General features: G+C 38.2%; 1 protein-coding gene across 4 annotated transcripts in view; it reads right to left on the bottom strand.

The window, feature by feature from the left end:
• Window positions 1-1,240: 1,240 nt before the first annotated feature.
• baiap2a (BAR/IMD domain containing adaptor protein 2a) overlaps window positions 1,241-19,311 on the bottom strand; it is a 122,888-nt gene continuing 104,817 nt past the window's right edge. Inside the window, exons 8-14 of one of the 4 annotated variants that reach the window (XM_067381442.1) lie at window positions 18,207-18,440; window positions 15,463-15,679; window positions 15,128-15,329; window positions 14,524-14,592; window positions 11,117-11,270; window positions 10,487-10,524; window positions 1,241-2,618 (exon numbers count right to left, since the gene is read on the bottom strand). In XM_067381442.1, the coding sequence (XP_067237543.1) occupies window positions 2,549-2,618; window positions 10,487-10,524; window positions 11,117-11,270; window positions 14,524-14,592; window positions 15,128-15,329; window positions 15,463-15,679; window positions 18,207-18,440 (984 nt within the window). In that variant the 3' untranslated portion in view covers window positions 1,241-2,548. Of the gene's footprint in view, window positions 2,619-3,161; window positions 3,206-10,486; window positions 10,525-11,116; window positions 11,271-14,523; window positions 14,593-15,127; window positions 15,330-15,462; window positions 15,680-18,206; window positions 18,441-19,311 lie in introns of all 4 variants that reach the window. The other 3 variants (XM_067381443.1, XM_067381444.1, XM_067381445.1) reach the window with 3 other exon arrangements.

Here is a 19,311-nt window from a genome sequence, read left to right as displayed (position 1 = left end):
TAAAGGGTTAGTTCACCCAAAAATGAAAATCCTGTCATTAATTACTCACCCTCATGTCGTTCCACACCCGTAAGACCTTCGTTCATCTTCAGAACACAAATTAAGATATTTTTTGATAAAATCCGATGGTGCAGTGAGGCCTCCATTGACATCAAGATAATTAACACTTTCAGATGCCCAGAAAGCTACTAAAGACATATTAAAACAGTTCATGTGACTACAGTGGTTCAACCTTAATGTTATGAAGCGACGAGAATATTTTTTGTGCGCCAAAAAAACCCCAAAATAACGACTTTATTTAACAATATCTAGTGATGGACGATTTCAAAACACTGCTTCATGAAGTTTTACAAATCTTTTGGTTCAAATCAGTGGTTCAGAGCGCGTATCAAACTACCAAAGTCACGTGAACCACTGAAGTTAAACACTTATGACGTAACAAAACCTCATTTACTGAAATCACGTGACTTTGGAAGTTTGATACATGCTCTGAACAACTGAATCGAAACAAAAGATTAGTAAAGCTTCATGAGGCAGTGTTTTGAAATCGCCCATCACTAGATATTGCTGAATAAAGTCTTTATGTGCCAAAAAAAACAAAATAATGACTTTATTCAGCAATATCTAGTGATGGGCGATTTCAAAACACTGCCTCATGAAGCTTTACTAATCTTTTGTTTCGATTCAGTTGTTCAGAGCATGTATCAAACTTCCAAAGTCACGTGATTTCAGTAAATGAGGTTTTGTTACGTCATAAGTGTTTAACTTCAGTGGTTCACGTGACTTTGGTAGTTTGATACGCGCTCTGAACCACTGATTTGAACCAAAAGATTTGTAAAACTTCATGAAGCAGTGTTTTGAAATCGTCCATCACTAGATATTGTTAAATAAAGTCGTTATTTTGGGGGTTTTTTGGCGCACAAAAAATATTCTCGTCGCTTCATAACATTAAGGTTGAACCACTGTAGTCACAATGCCCAGAAAGCTACTATGTCTTTAGTAGCTTTCTGGGCATTGAAAGTGTAGTATTTGGTGCATCCTTCTTTTGCTTTAACAACAGTATCACTTGAACTGAAGTTTTCCAGCATGTTTTGAGATTATCCAAATGAGCTTCGGTCGAAGAAAAGCAATCATTTCCAGGTTGAAAGATAAAAAAAGCCATATTTTCAATAAGATCTCAGTCATTTGGACCCCATTGTAATCTGAATATAATCTTAAAAGTGTGTTAGTGATCAGTTTTCATTTGCTTTTTTTTTTATTTCAGAAAAGACAAGAATGTGCACATACATTTGCAGTTCTCCATAAATAGGAATAAACAGAAAAGCCAAAACAAAAACAAAATTGGGTTTTAAAGTTGATCAGACAAAATCTCTCCATTGAAGAATCACACAACATTCCCACCTTCCTCAAACAATCCACAGTAGACGCCCTATTATAAAACATGCAGTTCATATCAGTATCTAATCTACCTGATTTTGTATCTTTCCTGTAACATGAAGTCATTTCAAAGGTTGTATATACTGTACATAATGGCTTTTGTGACTGGTCTAGTTCTTTTCAGTCTCTCAAGCAGAAATTAACCAAAAGATATATTTACAGAACCTGCAATTTAATATTTTCACTATTACGCAGCAAGTCTATTTTTGATATTTAATAAGCAGTATTGCTCAGTATGTGGAAAAGCAAAATAAACAAAGAAACCCTCTTAAAACTATAACAGTCATTGAAATTTCTAAGAAAAAAAAAAAAAAAGTACAGTAGAAGCAAATAATAGTACAAAAATTAAATTGAACAACAAAATATCACATAAAAGCAAATCCCTTTACTTACACCAGTGGAGTTACAGATAATCAGAATCGCATTAAGCTCAAAACAGCAGGAAAAGGCACAGTTCCTGTGTCAGTGCTGCTTGCATGAGAAATTGCACTATATATTGCATCTAATACACTGTACAGATCTCTGCATAGACAGAGAATTCACAGAGGCATCACTAAAACATTAGCAAAGCATGGTGGTCTGTTTAATATTAATATCAAGACCCCTGCGAAGAGGTTTCATCAGCTTTCTGAAATGAGAGTTAGAGGCATGTGCCACAAAAAACTTTATAACAGACAGAAAAAGAAAGGCTTCCCTATAGAACTGCATTTATAGAAATAATATCTACGAATTACTCACTTTTCTTACATTTTCACATTCATTCAAGTAAAATATCTCATATTTAAACAGTCAGGCGTACACATTCCCTCCAAAAAAAAAAAAAAAAAAGAAGAAGAAGAAGAAGAAGAAAAAAAAAAAAAACACATTCAGTTTGTTAACATGAAGAAACCCCTTTAGAAAAGCTGTTATATTTTGAAATATGTGAATTGGTGGTTACAAATACCGATAATTATGTAGCTACAGAGTTAAGATCATTACTCTAATCCTTTCAGGGCACAACAAGCTCCATGCCTTGTGGGTAAATGCATGTGCTCTGCCTCCACATGCTGTTGCAATGACACAGACAGAACAGAAGAGGGCGGTATAGCGCACAGGCCACAGCGCGGCCCCTCTAGTAGTAGAGAGGAGCGGATCGGTCGTCCATGATGCTTGGCCTGAAGTAGAGCTCCAGGGAACGGTCACTAGATAGAGAGGGGGTGGAGAACAAACACGGTCAGTACGCCCACAACACGGCCCTTGCTAGTGACCCACTGAACTCTACGACACAAAAACATCTTAACGTCTACTGCACTTTGATTTGGGATACTGAAGGAAAGTACTGCTGAAAGGCGTAGGGTGATTCATTTGACATATACTTATGAACAGGTATCTGGAGAGGAGTCTATGAAGGGTGTTTGGAGCAGGCATGCAAATGGAACAAGACATAGTTACTTCTGTCAGCATTGATAGAGGCATGCAAGAGTTAGATTCAGGGTTACCTCCAGCGCCAACACCATTTCCTGGCAACCTATGACCTCTCTGGCTGATACGAACTACAGCTCACACACAAAAAGCCAAGGACCAACCAGAGAGGCAGGTGGCGGCATGAGACGAAACAGTTGTGAAGCCCTACTGCCCGTTTAAGCCCAACAGCGAATGGGAGTCGAAAACAAACCAAAAAACAAAAGAATACAACAAAGGGCATGATTGGTTTGGCTGAGCAGCGATGGAGGCAGGTGACTTACGGAGGTCCTGCAACACTCAGAACCGGGACAATTCAGGACCCAAACTGGAAGGTAAAGAGAGTCCAGGGGTTTGTACCTGAGATCTCAGCTCAGCTATGCATGGCTACATTTCCACCGCATTCACATGACTGTTAGTGTTGCGTACGATGGCCGTACTGTAGGTTACTCGCTCTGTGACATGGCGCGTTTAGACTGGTCATGGATGACGTCACAGTCTTATGTTCGTAGATGAGTAAATAACATACTTCTAGAAATGACATGGGTTCAAAATATAGTGCAAAATGAAAGGTCTGCCCATAGCAGTTTGATTAGGAGGTCAGATTAGTAAAGAGATGTGTATGGAAAGAACAAAGAACTCTTGAAGAGCACATTTAAATATCAAATCCCTTCAGTTCTTGAAATAAAACGCATGCTTAGAAAACTGACACGTACATCTCAAATAGATCAGATCTTAGAAGATAAGGTAGAAGAAAAAAGGCGAGCAGGCAAGCACAGCCACAGAAATACACGGACAGGTCACGGATTCATACAGACACAACATCATGATGCACAAACACACAAACGTTACGCTAGATTAGAACTGTGTGCTCTTCAGGTTCGTGAAATGTCGGATTAAAGTCGCTCTCCAGGGACAGCAACGTAACCTCATCTGGATTTTGTTTGTGGACGACCTCGTCTTGACGGTATGTGGGTGCAAGTGAGAAAGCCAAGAAATTGAAGAATAAACTCAGGGTGCGAAATTGTTCATGCCATATACAGTACATTTTATATTTACGGTATATACACAGTACTGTGCAAAAGTCTTAGGCCACCGCCAGCTTTGTTGTTTTAGCAATGTTTTAATGACCATCCATATTTATTTTTCAGTCTCTTTACAAACAGAATATACAGGATATATGTACGCAAGATGTAAAAAAAAAAATGGTTTAAGCAAAAATCAGTATTAATGTGACCTCCTGGACTTCTTTCAGTTTCTCAAAGATAGGGTGACCAGATTTCTCATGGAGGAATATGACCATGATATGAGAAATTTTATCAAATGGTTAGTTCCTGTCCTTGATTCTGATTGGTCAATAGCTGTGTTTTATTCGCGATAAAACAGGTCAGTCCTATGTTCAATATAAAAAATCTGTTTAAATGTCCGATGTATTATCTTGTCCTTTTAACAGTTAAGGGGTTTTTCCGTGACTGACAGCGCTAGTCAAAGCATTTGTTAGTTGGGTCTTGTTCCGTGTTCACAACAATTCAGTCTTTTCAATGTAAAAGTCTTCGCTACTGACAGTCTTTGCTGCCATCTAATGGCGTAATAATGTAACTTCTGTTGCTGTTCACGGTCAGGGACTATTTTTTACGGTGGAAAGAAAGCTTTTGGTGAAAGTTTAATTCATGAAACTTGCATTGATACATATTTTGGCTTTAATATGCATTTAACTGCATTTACGTGAAATACTCCACACGATGGACTTTTTTACAACTATGTGTGCATTTGACCATTCAGGCGCAAGGAAAACTGATCGCGCGCGGTCTGGGATAACGAAAGTGGAAATACGGGACAAAACTTATTTTCTTAAGTCGGGACACTAAAAATAGAGTTGAAATATGGGGCTGTCCCATGAAAAACGTCTGGTCATCTGGTCACCCTACTCAAAGAGGAAACTGAGAAACTTAACATATTTTGAAAGTTTTCTTGAACTTCCAGTCCTTTTCCATCCCATTTAGGTTTAAGAGATCCAGGCACCTGCTATTGCTCAAGTGAAAGGGGAGGTCACTTTTTTTTTTCTTCAGTTTTTTTAACGCTGCATACAAATTTACTATATTTTCTGGTTATGTTCTAATAAAGAGACTGAGAAATAATTATATAAGGTCATTATATCATTGCTAAAACAACATCTAATGGTGGCTTAAGACAGTACTGTATATTATATAATATAGAGATTTTTTTTTTTTCAAATAATAACATCATAAAACTAAATAAATATCACAATAAATAACTGCTTAGTTGGCTGAAGGTGTGCAGCAACCATTAAAGCTCAAGGTGTGTTTTTTTTTTTGTTTTTTTTTTGTTAAATGCAGAAACGTGTAAATTCAAGATGACAAATTAAAAATCATCAAAAGCTCATTTGAACAAAAGTTTTATTAATATATAGATATTTATTTATTCTTTTCGTAAAAAGTCACCATACATTCAAGGTCAATGTTCACTAAGTTCCTCCTCAGCATGCATATTGTGATTGTTACACTGATTTCTTGTGCATTTTTCCTAGTTTGTCTATTTTCCAAGAAAAAAAACAAAGAAGAAACAAAAGAACATCAACACAGCGAGGACTACACCACAGCTCCAGAGGATCTGTCAGTCAGCATCCTAAAACTGCACGGAAACATACTACAGTGGGAATGTTTTAAAGACATGGGCTGGTGGCACTTCAATATGGGTTCAGGATAGGCTAAAATGAATATATTCACAAAATATATAACCTAATTGATATTAAAAAAAAACTAAAAAAAAAAAAAAGTATGTTCACATAAATTTGAAAGGCCCTTTCACATGACACACATCAGCATTGCCCACAGTACTGAAATCTAACTCACATTTGATTGGCTGAAGTGGATGTACTTGATTAAAAAAAAAAGAGAATAAATTCAAAATAAACACCATTTTGATTCCTTTTTTTTTTTTTTTTTTTTTTTTTTAAACCAAAAAAGTTAATTTTGGTATTTTTGGTTAACACCTATGTGAATTAGGTCACATTTGTGAATAATAATGTCAAAATACTCATTATAATACTATTCTGATCCCATACTTTAAGGTGTCTGAGGCAGGATAATGGGGTATTTTTTGGGGTAAAGGTTTCTGCTCAGAGCACTTTTCTTTCATGCATGTAGGGTGAGCAGACGTGGGCCGGTCTGGACGATCGGCACAGTCCCACCCGAGTTTTTTGAAGCTCATGCGACCTTCACTCTAGTTTCGTAGGTCCACTCTCATTTGGCACTTGTTTAATGAGGGAAAATTTCAATTTTCCTTCCAATCATTCCAATTTCGTCGGTGAATCGGAGGAAAATCTAAGCTGCTGTTTGTTGCGGCACAAAGCGACACAGCCTCTGGACCAGAGGAGCACCAGGTAATACATGAGGGATTCACAAAACGCAAATGCTCTTCAAAAACACACACAGAGAGAGAGTACACTCTGCACAACTAAACCACAAAGAAGAATTTAAAAAAACAAAACAAAAAAACATTCCTCATTAGGCATGAGGCTCCCATCACATCTGCTTAGAAAAAACACTCAGCAAGAGCTTCAGAATGAGGAGAGCTGCTCCAAAAGACTAAATTTGCTTTTGGCACTTTTACATGAGGATGTCATTTTAAAAAACAACCACATAGCAAAACTTGTGCTCATGCATGAAAGACGGGAAGTGGTAAGCAGTCTCTTTGGAGTCCACAGCGATGTCATAGCGGCGTCACTACAGGCGAATCAGAGTCCGTAAAGCAGCGAGGCGAGCAGTTGGACTGCGTTCCGGTCGTTCTTCTCAGAGTTCCCCCCCGACCCACCACACGCGACCACCACTATCGCCCCGGCAAGACGCAGGGAGGAAGAGAGGACAGAAAGGAGGGATGAGACTGGCCCCTTCCATTGGAGGAGGAGTGTGTGGAGGCAGAGCTTAAGAGGGGGAGGGGCTAAGGGAAGTAGGGGCGTGGCCCCTGTGCTATCCGGATCTGTGTCTGATAGTCTGTCTGTGTTCACACTGTCGAAATCAATTTGCCATCGGAACTGTGGAACAAAGAGAGAAGGAAGCTTGCCAGGTCGGACACATTCAGAGAGAAATGAAGAAAAGACAAGACAGCCACAAATGGGCAGGAGTGAAGGCTGTAGGGGGATTCTTCCTCAACCTAAGGGGGTTTAACCTGTCTAGCATCAAACTACACTGCCAACTTCAGTTAAGAAATTTGCCATGTGACATCTGACAAAAGGATTAAAATTGGTAAAAGGTCAGGTCAAGTTTCATATTAAAGCTATCTTTATTTTGCCAAAAAACTATTTGGCTTAAATACAATTTAAAGGGTTAGTTCACCCAAAAATTAAATTTGTGTCATTAATGACTCACCCTCACGTCGTTCCAAACCCGTAAGATCTTTGTTCATCTTCGTAACACAAATTAAGATTTATTTTTGATTAAACTCAAGAGCCCTCTGACCTCTCCATAATTACGACTTTCCAGGTCCAGAAAAGACGTAAAGACATCATTAAAATAGTCGACATCACTACAGTGGTTCAACCTTGATTTTATGAAGCAACAAGAATACTTTTTTTGTGCGCAAAAACAAAACAAAAATGACTTTAACAATTGACCCTTCGCTGGGAGTTTGATTGACAAGCGATCTAACCAATTATAACGTCGAATCCGCCATTTTGTCTGACAAAGCAGTCAGGAGTTAGAAGATTAACCTCGGTGGAGTTAAACTTGAAAAATTGTGTATACTGACGTCTTTCCGCATTTGAAACAACATTCATTCTCATGTTCATTCATGTTTATTTGATGCTATAAATGAACTAGTAGGAAGACAAGATCAGTTCACGAGCCACTTGAGTTGAGGCGCTACAGCAATCTGTCACGACACATTAAAGAGCCACAAAACAGTTTTTATTGTTTAAATTTCTTAAGTTTTAAAGCTGGGACTTTGTTTAATATCATAAGTAACCTGGTTTTTCTTGTTTGTCGACGTGTTGTCAGCGTCCTCTTTGCTCTGCGATGTATTTTTCACTGCATGTGGCGTGACAGCGCCACGGCTTGTCGGACAAAGCAACAGTAACTAAGGGGGGCAGGTCTTTGCGAAGAGTCAATTTCTTCTCCTCTCTGTTAGTCTCCTACGCTGTTGACGTTGTATAGACAGTGCAGTGCTTCCAGGTTCTACGTCAGAACGCCGAGTCATTATTGGTCGGCTCCAGCGTCAGCATTACATGCTTACATGGTGGTGCTCACATGTACAGAGTCGCCCAATACCGAGCCGGCGTCCTGACGTAGAACCAGGAAGCGTTGCAACGCAAACTGCATAGGAGAATAAGAGATTAGAAGAAATTGTTGAACTAAGTCCTTATTTTTGTTTTGTTTTGGCGCACAAAAAGTGTTCTCATCACTTCATAACATTAAGGTTGAACCACTGCAGTCATGTTGACTATTTTAACGATGTCTTTAGTAGCCTTCTTTGCTTGGAAAGTGGTAATTAAATTGCTATCAATGGAGTGGTAAGAGAGTTCTCGAATTGTATCAAAAATATCTTAATTTGTGTTCTGAAGATGAACAAAGATCTTACGGGTGTGGAACAACATGAGGGTTTTTTAGTATTTAATGACAGAATTTTCATTTTTGGGTGAACTAATGCTTTAAGCTTCATCTACAACAACAATCTTTTGACTGTTGTCGTCAAATCATGTTTACAGTAATGCACTTACATTTGGCATTTATGAGGAAGGGAACTGCGCTGGAACAAATGCTATAGTTTACAGATACCTTTCCAAAAGTATGGCTACAAATTCACTGTTTTATTACCTCACGAACAGGCTAATGTAACTCCCTCTATTTTGACCTTCCTCAATCTTCACTATTTTACCTTCAGATGGTCCAGAATGCTGCTGCTAGGCTGTTGACATTGGCCAAAAAATATGACCATATTACCTCAATCCTAGTCTCTCTTCATTTGCTCCCGGTTTATTTTAGGATCCAGTTTAAAGGATTAGTTCACTTCAGAATTCAGATTTCCTGATAATTTACTCACCCCCATGTCATCCAGATGTTTATGTCTTTCTTTCTTCAGTCGAAAAGAAATTAAGGTTTTTGATGAAAACATTCCAGGATTATTCTCCATATAGTGGACTTCAGTGGGGTTCAACGGGTGGAAGGTTCAAATTACAGTTTCAGTGCAGCTTCAAAGGGCTCTACATGATCCCAGATGAGGAATAAGGGTCTTATCTAGTGAAGCAATTGGTCATTTTCTAAAAAAAGAAAAATTTACTTACTAAAAATATACTTTTTAATCACAAATGCTCATCTTGCACTAGCTCTGCGATGCACCACGCACTACGTAATCACATCGGAAAGGTCACCCGTGATGTAGGCGGAAGTACCGTGGCAGGGTGAAAAACTTTTAATTTTCTCCTCCAACTCCAAAATCACCTTTTTTTTTTAGTAAAGGCCATTTGACTTAGTCTTCACATGTTCGCTTTGTAAACACTTGCTCAGTACTTCCGCCTACATCACACATGACCTTTTTAACCACATTTGTGGTTAAAAAGTATATAATTTTTTTTTTTTTTTTTTGGCCAATTGTTTCACTAGATAAGACCCTTATTCCTCGACTGGGATCATGTAGAGCTCTTTGAAGCTGCACTGAAACTGCAATTTGGACCTTCAACCTGTTGTTGAAGTCCACTATATGGAGAAAAATCATGAATTACTTTCATTTTCCACTCAAGAAAGAAAGACATGAACATCTTGGATGACATGGGGGTGAGTAAATTATCAGGAAATAAACTAATCATTTAAAATAGTGTTGTTTGTTTTTAATCACCAAGCCCCATCTTACATTTATAATTCATAAAAAATTCTTATCATGACCATATAAAACAACAACAAAAACTAGAAAACCTAGTAAAATTTGCTACCTGAAAGGGCTGTTATATAGAGACAAAGTTTATCCACTTGAAAACAGTACTGCTTAAAAAAAAAAAAATGCAAGCTTCACATTTAAATCTACTTTTAAACCCTTCTGAATGAACTTGTTTCTATTGTAAGTGCGTTACTGTACACAGTTCTTGTTTGTTTCTATAAACTGCGGGATGGTATCGAACTATTATCTGCTGTCCATAGAGTCAATAGAAGTGAACTGAGTCTGTTTTTAATTGTCAACTCAACTAAAGGCTCCTAGAGACAATGACTTCAGGGCACACAGACTGTGAGCAGCTCTGATCCTGACCTTAATGGATCACACACACAGTGAGGTTACAATGAGGTCAACAACGATGCATTTCACAATCCAACAGCTCATTCGCTCCACTCACAAAAACAGACAGACAGACACACAACCTTCTCTTGTCAAACCATTTACAATTCTCAGATAAAACAGGGTTGGTCTCCCAACAAATATCAGCACTACATTGCACATTTAGCATAAGCAAGCAAGAGCTAAGAAAGGGAAAAATACAGATATTAACTACTATTCACTAATAGAGGTTTATAATTAGCAGTACAGTTTTGACATTTTGGGATAAACATTCATAAGACTGATTCTTTATCAAGTGTCATTTCTGTTCGTTAAGAGCCGATCTTACCTTGTGGCAAACTGACTGTCATAATCCTCTAGCGCTGGCTGGAATTCGTAAAAACAACATTTCAGTGCGGCTTAGAGGCTTATTTCCAGCTTAAAGGGAAAATATCCAAGCGTGCATCCACAGAGTGTATTAAAGGGACAGTTCACACAAAAATACTAATCCTGCCATCATTTACTCACTCCAAAGAGAAGGATACCTTTTTCATAAAGTTTCAATTGTATTTTCCTACAATGAAAGCCGAATGTGACCGGCGACTGTCAAACTCAAAAATGTTGTTTTTCACTGAACATGCTGAATATGCTGAAACGTGAATGAGATTTGATAGATTTGTACTAATGTACACAAATCATATGAATCAAATCATCAGAAATTCTTTTGTGTTTGGAACAACACGAGCATGAGTAAATGATGACAGAAATTTCATTTTGGGATGAACTATCCTTTTAATTTGAAAATCATGCATGTTAAGAGATACCCACAGCATTAGTAAGCTTTAGAGAACAGATTAAAGAAGAGCTGACAAAGTTTACACTGAGCAGAGTTTAAAGAGAATTATAGAGAAACATTCTCTAGAGAGGAGACATCAGTGAGAGCTTCCTGTCTAATGCTAACATATGTGTGTGTGTGTACCTGTGCGAAGCCTGCCATGCTGTAGGGACGTTGTCGAGTCTGTGTTAGGCTCTGTGCCAACAGTCGGGCAGTCAGACCATAGTCAGGCATGGGCAAAGACATGTCCTCTCGCTCCAGCAAGTTTCCTGTGCTGCTGCTTTTCCCATGGTGAAGACTACAGGATGAAGGTCAGTCAATCAGTCATCTTTACACCTGCCATTAATGTGTTTTGTATCCAGATAGCTTTTCACTGGATTGCATTTACACCTTTATTCAAATGCCTCTCCAGTAGATTATAATTGCAAAATGAAAATCATCAGTTACACACACTATTGCTCAAAAGTTGGGGTTATGTAAGATTTTTTTTTTTTTTTTTTTTTAAATCAACCCCAATTCCAAAAATGTTGGGACGTTTTTTTTTTTTTTATTTGAATAAAAGGAAAACTAAAAGATTCTCAAATCACATGAGCCAATACTTTTTTCACAATATAACATAGATAACATAAATGTTTAAACGGAGAAATTTTCAAATTTGATGCCTGCTACAGGTCTCAAAATAGTTGGGACGAGGGCACGTTTACCATGGTGTAGCATCTCCTCTTCTTTTCAAAACAGTTTGAAGAGGCATTGACGTTATGAGTTTCTGGAGTTTTGGTGTTGGAATTTGGTTCCATTCTTGCCTGATATAGGTTTCCAGCTGCTGAAGAGTTCGTGGTCGTCTTTGACGTATTTTTCGTTTAATGATGCACTAAATGTTCTCTATAGGTGAAAGATCTGGACTGCAGGCAGGCCAATTCAGCACCCAGACTCTTCTACAAAGAAGCCATGCTGTTGTAATAGCTGCAGTATGTGGTTTTGCATTGTCCTGCTGAAATACACAAGGCCCTCCCTGAAATAGACGTCATCTGGAGGGGAGCATATGTTGCTCTAAAACCTTTATATACCTTTCAGCATTCATAGTGCCTTCCAAAACATGCAAGCTGCCCATACTGTATGCACTTATGCACCCTCATAACATCAGAGATGCTGGTTTTTGAACGGAACGCTGATAACACGCTGGAAGGTCTCCCTCCTCTTTGGCCGGAGGACATGGTGTTTTCTACTTTGAAACAGTCCATTTTAAATGAGCCTTGGCCCACAGGACATGATGGCACTTCTGGACCATGTTCACACATGGCTTCCTTTTTGCATGATAGAGATTTAGTTGGCATCTGCAGATGGCACGGCGGATTGTGTTTACAGACACTGGTTTCTGGAAGTATATCTGGGTCCATTTAGTAATGTCATTAACACAATCATGCCAATGTCTTTTGATGATGTTATGCACTGTAGATGATGAGATTTACAATTTGACATTGAGGAACATTGTTTTTAAAGTATTCCACAATATTTTTTACACACCCTTTCACAGATTGGAGAGCCTCTGCCCATCTTCACTTCTTAGAGACTCTGCCTCTCCAAGACATCCCTTTTATAGCTAATCATGTTACAGACCTCATATCATAATTAGTTGCTAGATGTTCTCCCAGCTGAATCTTTTCAAAATTTCTTGCTTTTTCAGCCATTTTTTGCCCCTGTTCCAACTTTTTTGAGACCTTTAGCAAGCATCAAATTTGAAATGAGCTCATTTAGTGGATAAAACTGTAAAATGTATCTTTTTAAACATTTATGTTATCTATGTTCTATTGTGAATAAAATATTGGCTCATGTGATTTGAAACGCTTGTAGTTTTCATTTTATTCAAATTTAAAAAAATGTCCCAACATTTCCAGAATTCAGGTTGTTATTCAGCAAGGATGCATTAAACTGATCATTAAGTTGGTTTGTTTATAATATTTTCTATTCATCAAACAATTCTAATAAATGGATCACAGTTTTTCAATATTGATAATAAAAAATGTGACATCATCAATCATGTGACACTGAAGACTGGAGTAATGATGCTGAAAATTCAGCTTTGATTACAGGAATAAATTACATTTTATAATATATACAAACAGAAAACAATTCTTTTAAATTGTAATATTTCACAATATTACAGTTTTTACTGATTTTCTTTAAAAATAAATGCAACTTGGTGAGCATAAGACACTTCTTTCAAAAACATTATTGATAAAAAAAAAAAAAAAGATCTTACCGACCCCAATGTTTTGAGGTATGAGGTTTTGTTAATTAGTTATTTCTGTCATTTAAAATGTGAAAAGGTAATTTAATGTGTTTCCTTTCTGTATGAACTCAGTAAAGGATGTTAATAGTGATTAGAAGTGAAGAAACTGGAAGAAAAGGTTTTGAAGCGATTTCTTTCGGGAGAGAAATGAGCAAACAAGATTCCAACCGTATTCCAATGAAATCTTTTGATTAATAATCAGATATTGTTGATTAAATCAGGTGATTTAATCACAGCGCAAGAGAACAATATCTGTTGTCTTTCAAATCGCCAGAGAAGAAAAAGAGAAAGCCCAAACCTGCAGCCCACTGCTCAGTCAGTTAAAGTGACATACTGTATATAATTGTTTTTAGTGTAACCTCATTTTCACCTCCATTAAAGGGTTAGTTCACCCAAAAATGAAATTTCTGTCAATTACTCACCCTCATGTCATCCCAAACCCATAAGATCTTCGTTTTAAATTAAGATATTACTGATGAAATCCGAGTATCTGATCCACACATAGGCAGCAACAACACTGCACCTTTGGAGGTCCAGAAAGGTATTAAAGACATTTAAAAAAAATAAAATAAATAGTCATCGGGGCTACTGGACTACAATGTGACTACAGTGGTTCAACCTTAATGTTATGAAACGACGAGAATACTTTTTGTGCGCAAAAACAAAACAAAAATAACAGTGTTTATGTCTGAACGCCGCCGTTTGGACAAACACTGAAGCTCTGCAATGAAAATAGCGTAGCAGTATGACAGGGGACAGATAAATTTATTGAATAAAGTTGTTATTTTTGTTTTTGTTTTTGCGCACAAAAATTATTCTCATCGCTTCTTAATATTATGGTTGAACCACTGTAGTCACGTTTACTATTTTATCGATGTCTTTAATACCTTTCTGGACCTCAAAATGTGCAATGTCATTGCTGCCTATGTGTGGATCAGATACCCTTGGATTTTATCAATAATATCTTAATTTGTGTTCCGAAGACAAACGAAGGTCTTACAGGTTTGGGGTGACATGAGGGTGAGTAATTAATGACAGCAATTTCAGTTTTGGGTGAACTAATCCTTTAAATGTGGTCAAATCCATCTTCCAAATGCATGGTTTTAATGAACCGATTATGATCTAAATATTTCTTTGCTGAATTTACTGTATATCTGGCTTTTAAAGTGTTATCTTATCATGAGCCGATCACTGGAAACATACAGTATGTTAATAGCAAATGTAAAGAGAAACACATTTTATGCCATTTCAGGGAACTTACTTGACTCTTAATTTATCGCCATCACTTTCAGGCAGCACTCGAGTGTAGGAAAAAGGAAACCATCCACGCCTGAAAGAAAAGAGCTTATCTTTAGAAACTTGACATCCATATGAGTGAAATATCTTTAATATCCCAATTTACTTAGAAAAATATTCTCCTTAAAAAAAAAAAGAGACAAAAATGGAGACATTTTCATAAGTCTCATTCATCACAGATTGAGAAAAAGACTTTAGTAATCAAATTTATCACCCTAACTATTTGCATATGATCTATAAATCATTGTTTATTTCAAAATATTTAAATAAATACAAATATATAAGTAGTGAGAGAATGTATAGAAACGTGTCAAATGAGCAGTCGCTGCTGGGCACTTTGAGACATTGTTGAGAACACTTTTGAAACTCTGGAGAACACACATGGGAGATTATTAGGCTCTTTTTCTCAGGAGAATAATCTGAGATGAACAGTTCAAGAGGCCCTGAAACCCTAGCGACTATAACAATGTCATCTGAAGTGCTTCATGGGATGTGTGGTTCATTAAAGACTTGTACTGTTTCCATTCAGTTCTGTTGCTAATGTACAACATATATCATTGAGTGCTTACATCTTGTTTTTCTCATTCTCTCCATAGTGCCAGCCATCCCGAGCCTCTGGCACAAGCAGGGTGATGATGTCTCCTTCAGTGAAGCTGAGCAGGGTGCTGTTGTCACCAGCGGCATGGGAGAAAATGGCCTGCACACGAGCGCGTCCGTTCTTCTCCAGACCAGCCGCCATGGAACTTGACCTAGGCAGAGTTCGTGTCTCTCCTAGAGAGTGAATTAACTATTAATAATAATAATAATAATAAAAATAAATCCTTCCATTTTTATCGAGCTTTTCTCAAAATCAAAAGCATTTTGTTTGTCCTTAAGGCTGTGTGGAATGGTTGGTTTCTCTTACCCACAGTGGTCTTGTTTTTAGCAGGCTGAGGCCTGCGGACGGGCAGAGTGTTGGAATAGACGTCGCTGACCTGTCTCTGGGGCTGGCTCTGTGTTTGAGATTGATTCTGTGGGGAGGGCGGTCTTCCTTGAGACACCCCTCCCTCGTTCCAGTAGTCATCTCCATGGACCCCCGTCGTCCCGTTCACCAGAGACATGCCATCAGGACCCATTAGCCGCTGCAAGCATAAATATCACCAAGTAAGCAATGCCAGACACTAATGGTCGACCAATATAATTGCCTCTGCCAACATCTGCCCTTTTTTAATTATCGGCATTGGTGAGAGACTTTTATTTTGACAGCACTGTTAATGCCAGTGCCTGAGCATCGGAGCGGCCCGTTCACACCAAGAACGCTAACTATAATGATAACTATATTTGCGTCCACACCAACAAACAATAATGGTCTGTTTATTCTAAGCTCATGCGCTGCGGTTTCAAAGTGTGTACAACATGTATTTACTGTTCTTGTTGCACTTACACAGCTTTAACCAGCAGATGTCCTCAGAATGCTATGTTTTGAGTGAATAGCTAGTGTAATCGATCTAATCAACAGTGAATTTAGCTGACAAAGTCAATATAGTGGAATAAAAACAATGGCTAGCCTTTTTTTTCCTAAACTAGTGCTGGATTCCTGAGGTGATTTTATGTTAAACTGTTTGCTAGCCTGGCATAATGATCTCATCGTTAATACTTCTCAGAATTTATTCAGAGGGTATGACCGATTGTTTTCCATATATCCATTTTCTTTAAAGTATCCTTGAAAAGGGGGTCTGACATGTGACATTGGTGGCTTTTTCTGGACTTCGTTGATTAACTTCTCCGCAACTGCAATGTCAGCTGCAATTTTAAATGTGCTTGAGTCCTTAAATTAGAAGGATTCTGATTGGCTGTCAGAGTTTTATCATTCAACAGCTGGAAAAAAAAAATCATTCTGAAAGTGATCCCAACGATATTGTTTCTCTATATCAATATCGTTATAGCTGTGGTGTGGACATTGCTATACTTTTATATTCAGAACGATTTTTAGAACTATATCTTTATCGTTATCTTTATAGCTATCGTTCTTATTGTGAACAGGTCTTTAGTTTACAGTCTAATACATTACAGCAACCCTGCTCCTGAGTTGAAAGGTGCGTTTATGCCATGTCTTAATTACCGTAATGATCCTGAACTGTAAAAAGCCTTAACATGCTTGTAGAACTTGTAATTACAACGTGTAGACTCAATTTTCTGAGAGCTTCGACTTGGCCACTGCAGATTTAAGGTGTTTGACTAATCGATGTATGACATCAAAGTAACACGAGAGTGATTTGAAAAGCATACAGAGCTTTATTTACCATAATTACGACACTGAATTGAATGCAGCATAACTCCAACCTTAATCAAACACACCTGAACCAGCTAGTCAAGCTCTTCAGACGTGTTGAAGCAGGTTGGAATTAAACTTGTGGGTGGACAGTGGGTCTCCAGAAGCAGGGTTGAAGACCTCTACATTATTAGACAGAACTGAGCAAATGGTATACAAAAAAGTATACTGTGTGCATTTGTAGACTGCATAAAAATGTGCACAGTCAGTGCTTAATGGTTGGTCTATGTGAATTGGATGCGGACAGGAGAGGACAATCAGGAAACCTCCTCCAAAAGACATGAAGGCACACACCCACAGCTGCTCTCGGCAAAGCGTCACAAGTGACGGCATTAAACTACCTTATGTCTCAAAGCACATAACATTACATAATAATAAACAAAAAACTTAGAGAGCTTGTACCAGACTGCTGCAGATTAATTTCGGTGTTGATACTGTTGACATGGAAACACATAATTTTGAGTCTGAAGACGTGAACAGCTCCAGTTAGAACGTCACAGGTTGCCATCTCTTAATTACGGTAGTTATGGTGTAAATGCAGCATAAGATCATTGTTTTGATTCAGTAGGAACTGTAAAAGGTGGCTGCTGTTTGTTTGTGGTGCTCTGTGACTAACGTCTGTCTACATAAACTCTGCATAGCATGAAACATGCTGATGACGTACGATGCCTGCACGAACAGGGTGCATTAAGATATGTAAAAAAATACATTGACAGGCAGGTAGGACATTGTATTATTTCATTTGGACTGAATATAATAATTGGATGAATGTTTTATGTTCCTACGCCTTTCATAGATGATATACATTTATAAAAATACATTTAGACATAGTGATTGCTATCAGGATATGAGGAGATTTCAACCAGTATATGTTTCTGTAGAGAATCACCTATTGCACCTTTAAATAGTGTGATATCGGCATCGGCCGTCAAAAAAAAAAAAAAAAATCAATATCAGACGGCCACTACCAGACATGCACACAAAAGGCTGGGTTTTAAACCAGCAGACAAGGCCACAGACTTCTAAACAAGCTCTGTGATATACGAGGATCACTCGAGCAGCAGCACCAATAGAGCATTAGTGCATTATGGGTGTAGAGGCACAATTAATATTGTGTGAGCGTTCTGCTCTAGCGAGGGGCCACTCGACTAACTCATGCCTGCAGACACGAGTTTTAAAGAGGTTGAATCATCCTACGCTCAGCTAATGCTTCAGTATGCAAATGAACATTTACTTTTCACATCAGGATATGCAAGGCTTGAAATGCTATTTTGTATATTCTGACTAACAATCAATGCTTTATGTTGTAAAACAGATGGCAAGTTTTCTTTACTAACCCCCTGATGGCCCATGAAGGCAGCTAGTTCGGGGGGCACGGGCAGCGGTTGTGCTCCAGGAATGGGATCTGAGATGACCAGGTTGCCCTTGGAGGAGTGCAGAGGGCTGGAGAGGAGAGTGCCTGATCCAGAGGTCATCTGCTGGGCGAGCAGCATGGCCCTGTCGGGCAGCTTGTTGGGGTCTGAACAGGCCTGCTGCCACACTGGGATCTTCTGAGTTAACAAGTCCTTACCCTACAAACAAAATGGGAAAGACAGGGATTTTTTAGAATAGCATTGGAAAAGCTTGTCCATAAATGGTGTGCTAAAAAGTATCTGAATGAGTGAATAAAAGGGAGAGAGAGAGAGAGAGAGAGAGAGAGAGAGAGAGAGAGAGAGATGCCAGATATCCTCTGTTGGCTTTACAATACACTTGCTCCTCATGTAAAAAAAAATTACCATGGTAACTGCAGCTTCTGCCAAAACAGAGTTACTACAGTTATTGTTACTACTTCAGAATCGTGACTAGATTTTTACACTTTCAGAAGAAAATGTGAGTGGTTGCCTAGATGTTTCAATTATGATTGCTGAGGTGTTCTAAATGATTCTCAATGGGTTTTTATAGTGTTCTATGTTGTTGCTAGGGTATTGTTGTTGTATAAGTGGTATAAGTGGTCTATTGCATGTTGCTAAGGTGATCAGAGTGTTTGGGTGTGTTGCTATGGTGTTTTAAGTGATTGGTTGGAGTGTTCTCAGTTGTTTTTATTGCGTTGCTAAGATGTTCTGGGTGGTTGCTAGGGTGTTCTAAGTGGTTTTTAGTGTGTTGCTAATGGCTGTTTCTCAATTCCAAGAATGCAGAGAATGGACTTGCGTTTTCGTGGAGTCCGGTCTTGCCAGGCGACCTTGAAAGAACAAACTCGGAAGGACGCGAGGACACAGAACGCATCATTTGAGAATTGAGACAGCTGCGATCTTGTTGCTCAACTGGCCGTCCCAGCATATTATATGTGGCTAATGCACAATAAGTACAACATGACATCACAAACAAATGTCATAACCTATTAAAAGATTTATTTCTTATTATTATTATAGACATTGTTTTCATATCATTTTATATCTTATTTCA

This window comes from Chanodichthys erythropterus, chromosome 3 (genome assembly GCF_024489055.1).
Source record: "Chanodichthys erythropterus isolate Z2021 chromosome 3, ASM2448905v1, whole genome shotgun sequence".
Lineage (NCBI taxonomy): Eukaryota > Metazoa > Chordata > Actinopteri > Cypriniformes > Xenocyprididae > Chanodichthys > Chanodichthys erythropterus.
Note: the sequence above shows the minus strand (reverse complement) of the source record. Positions and strands in the feature narration are given on the sequence as shown.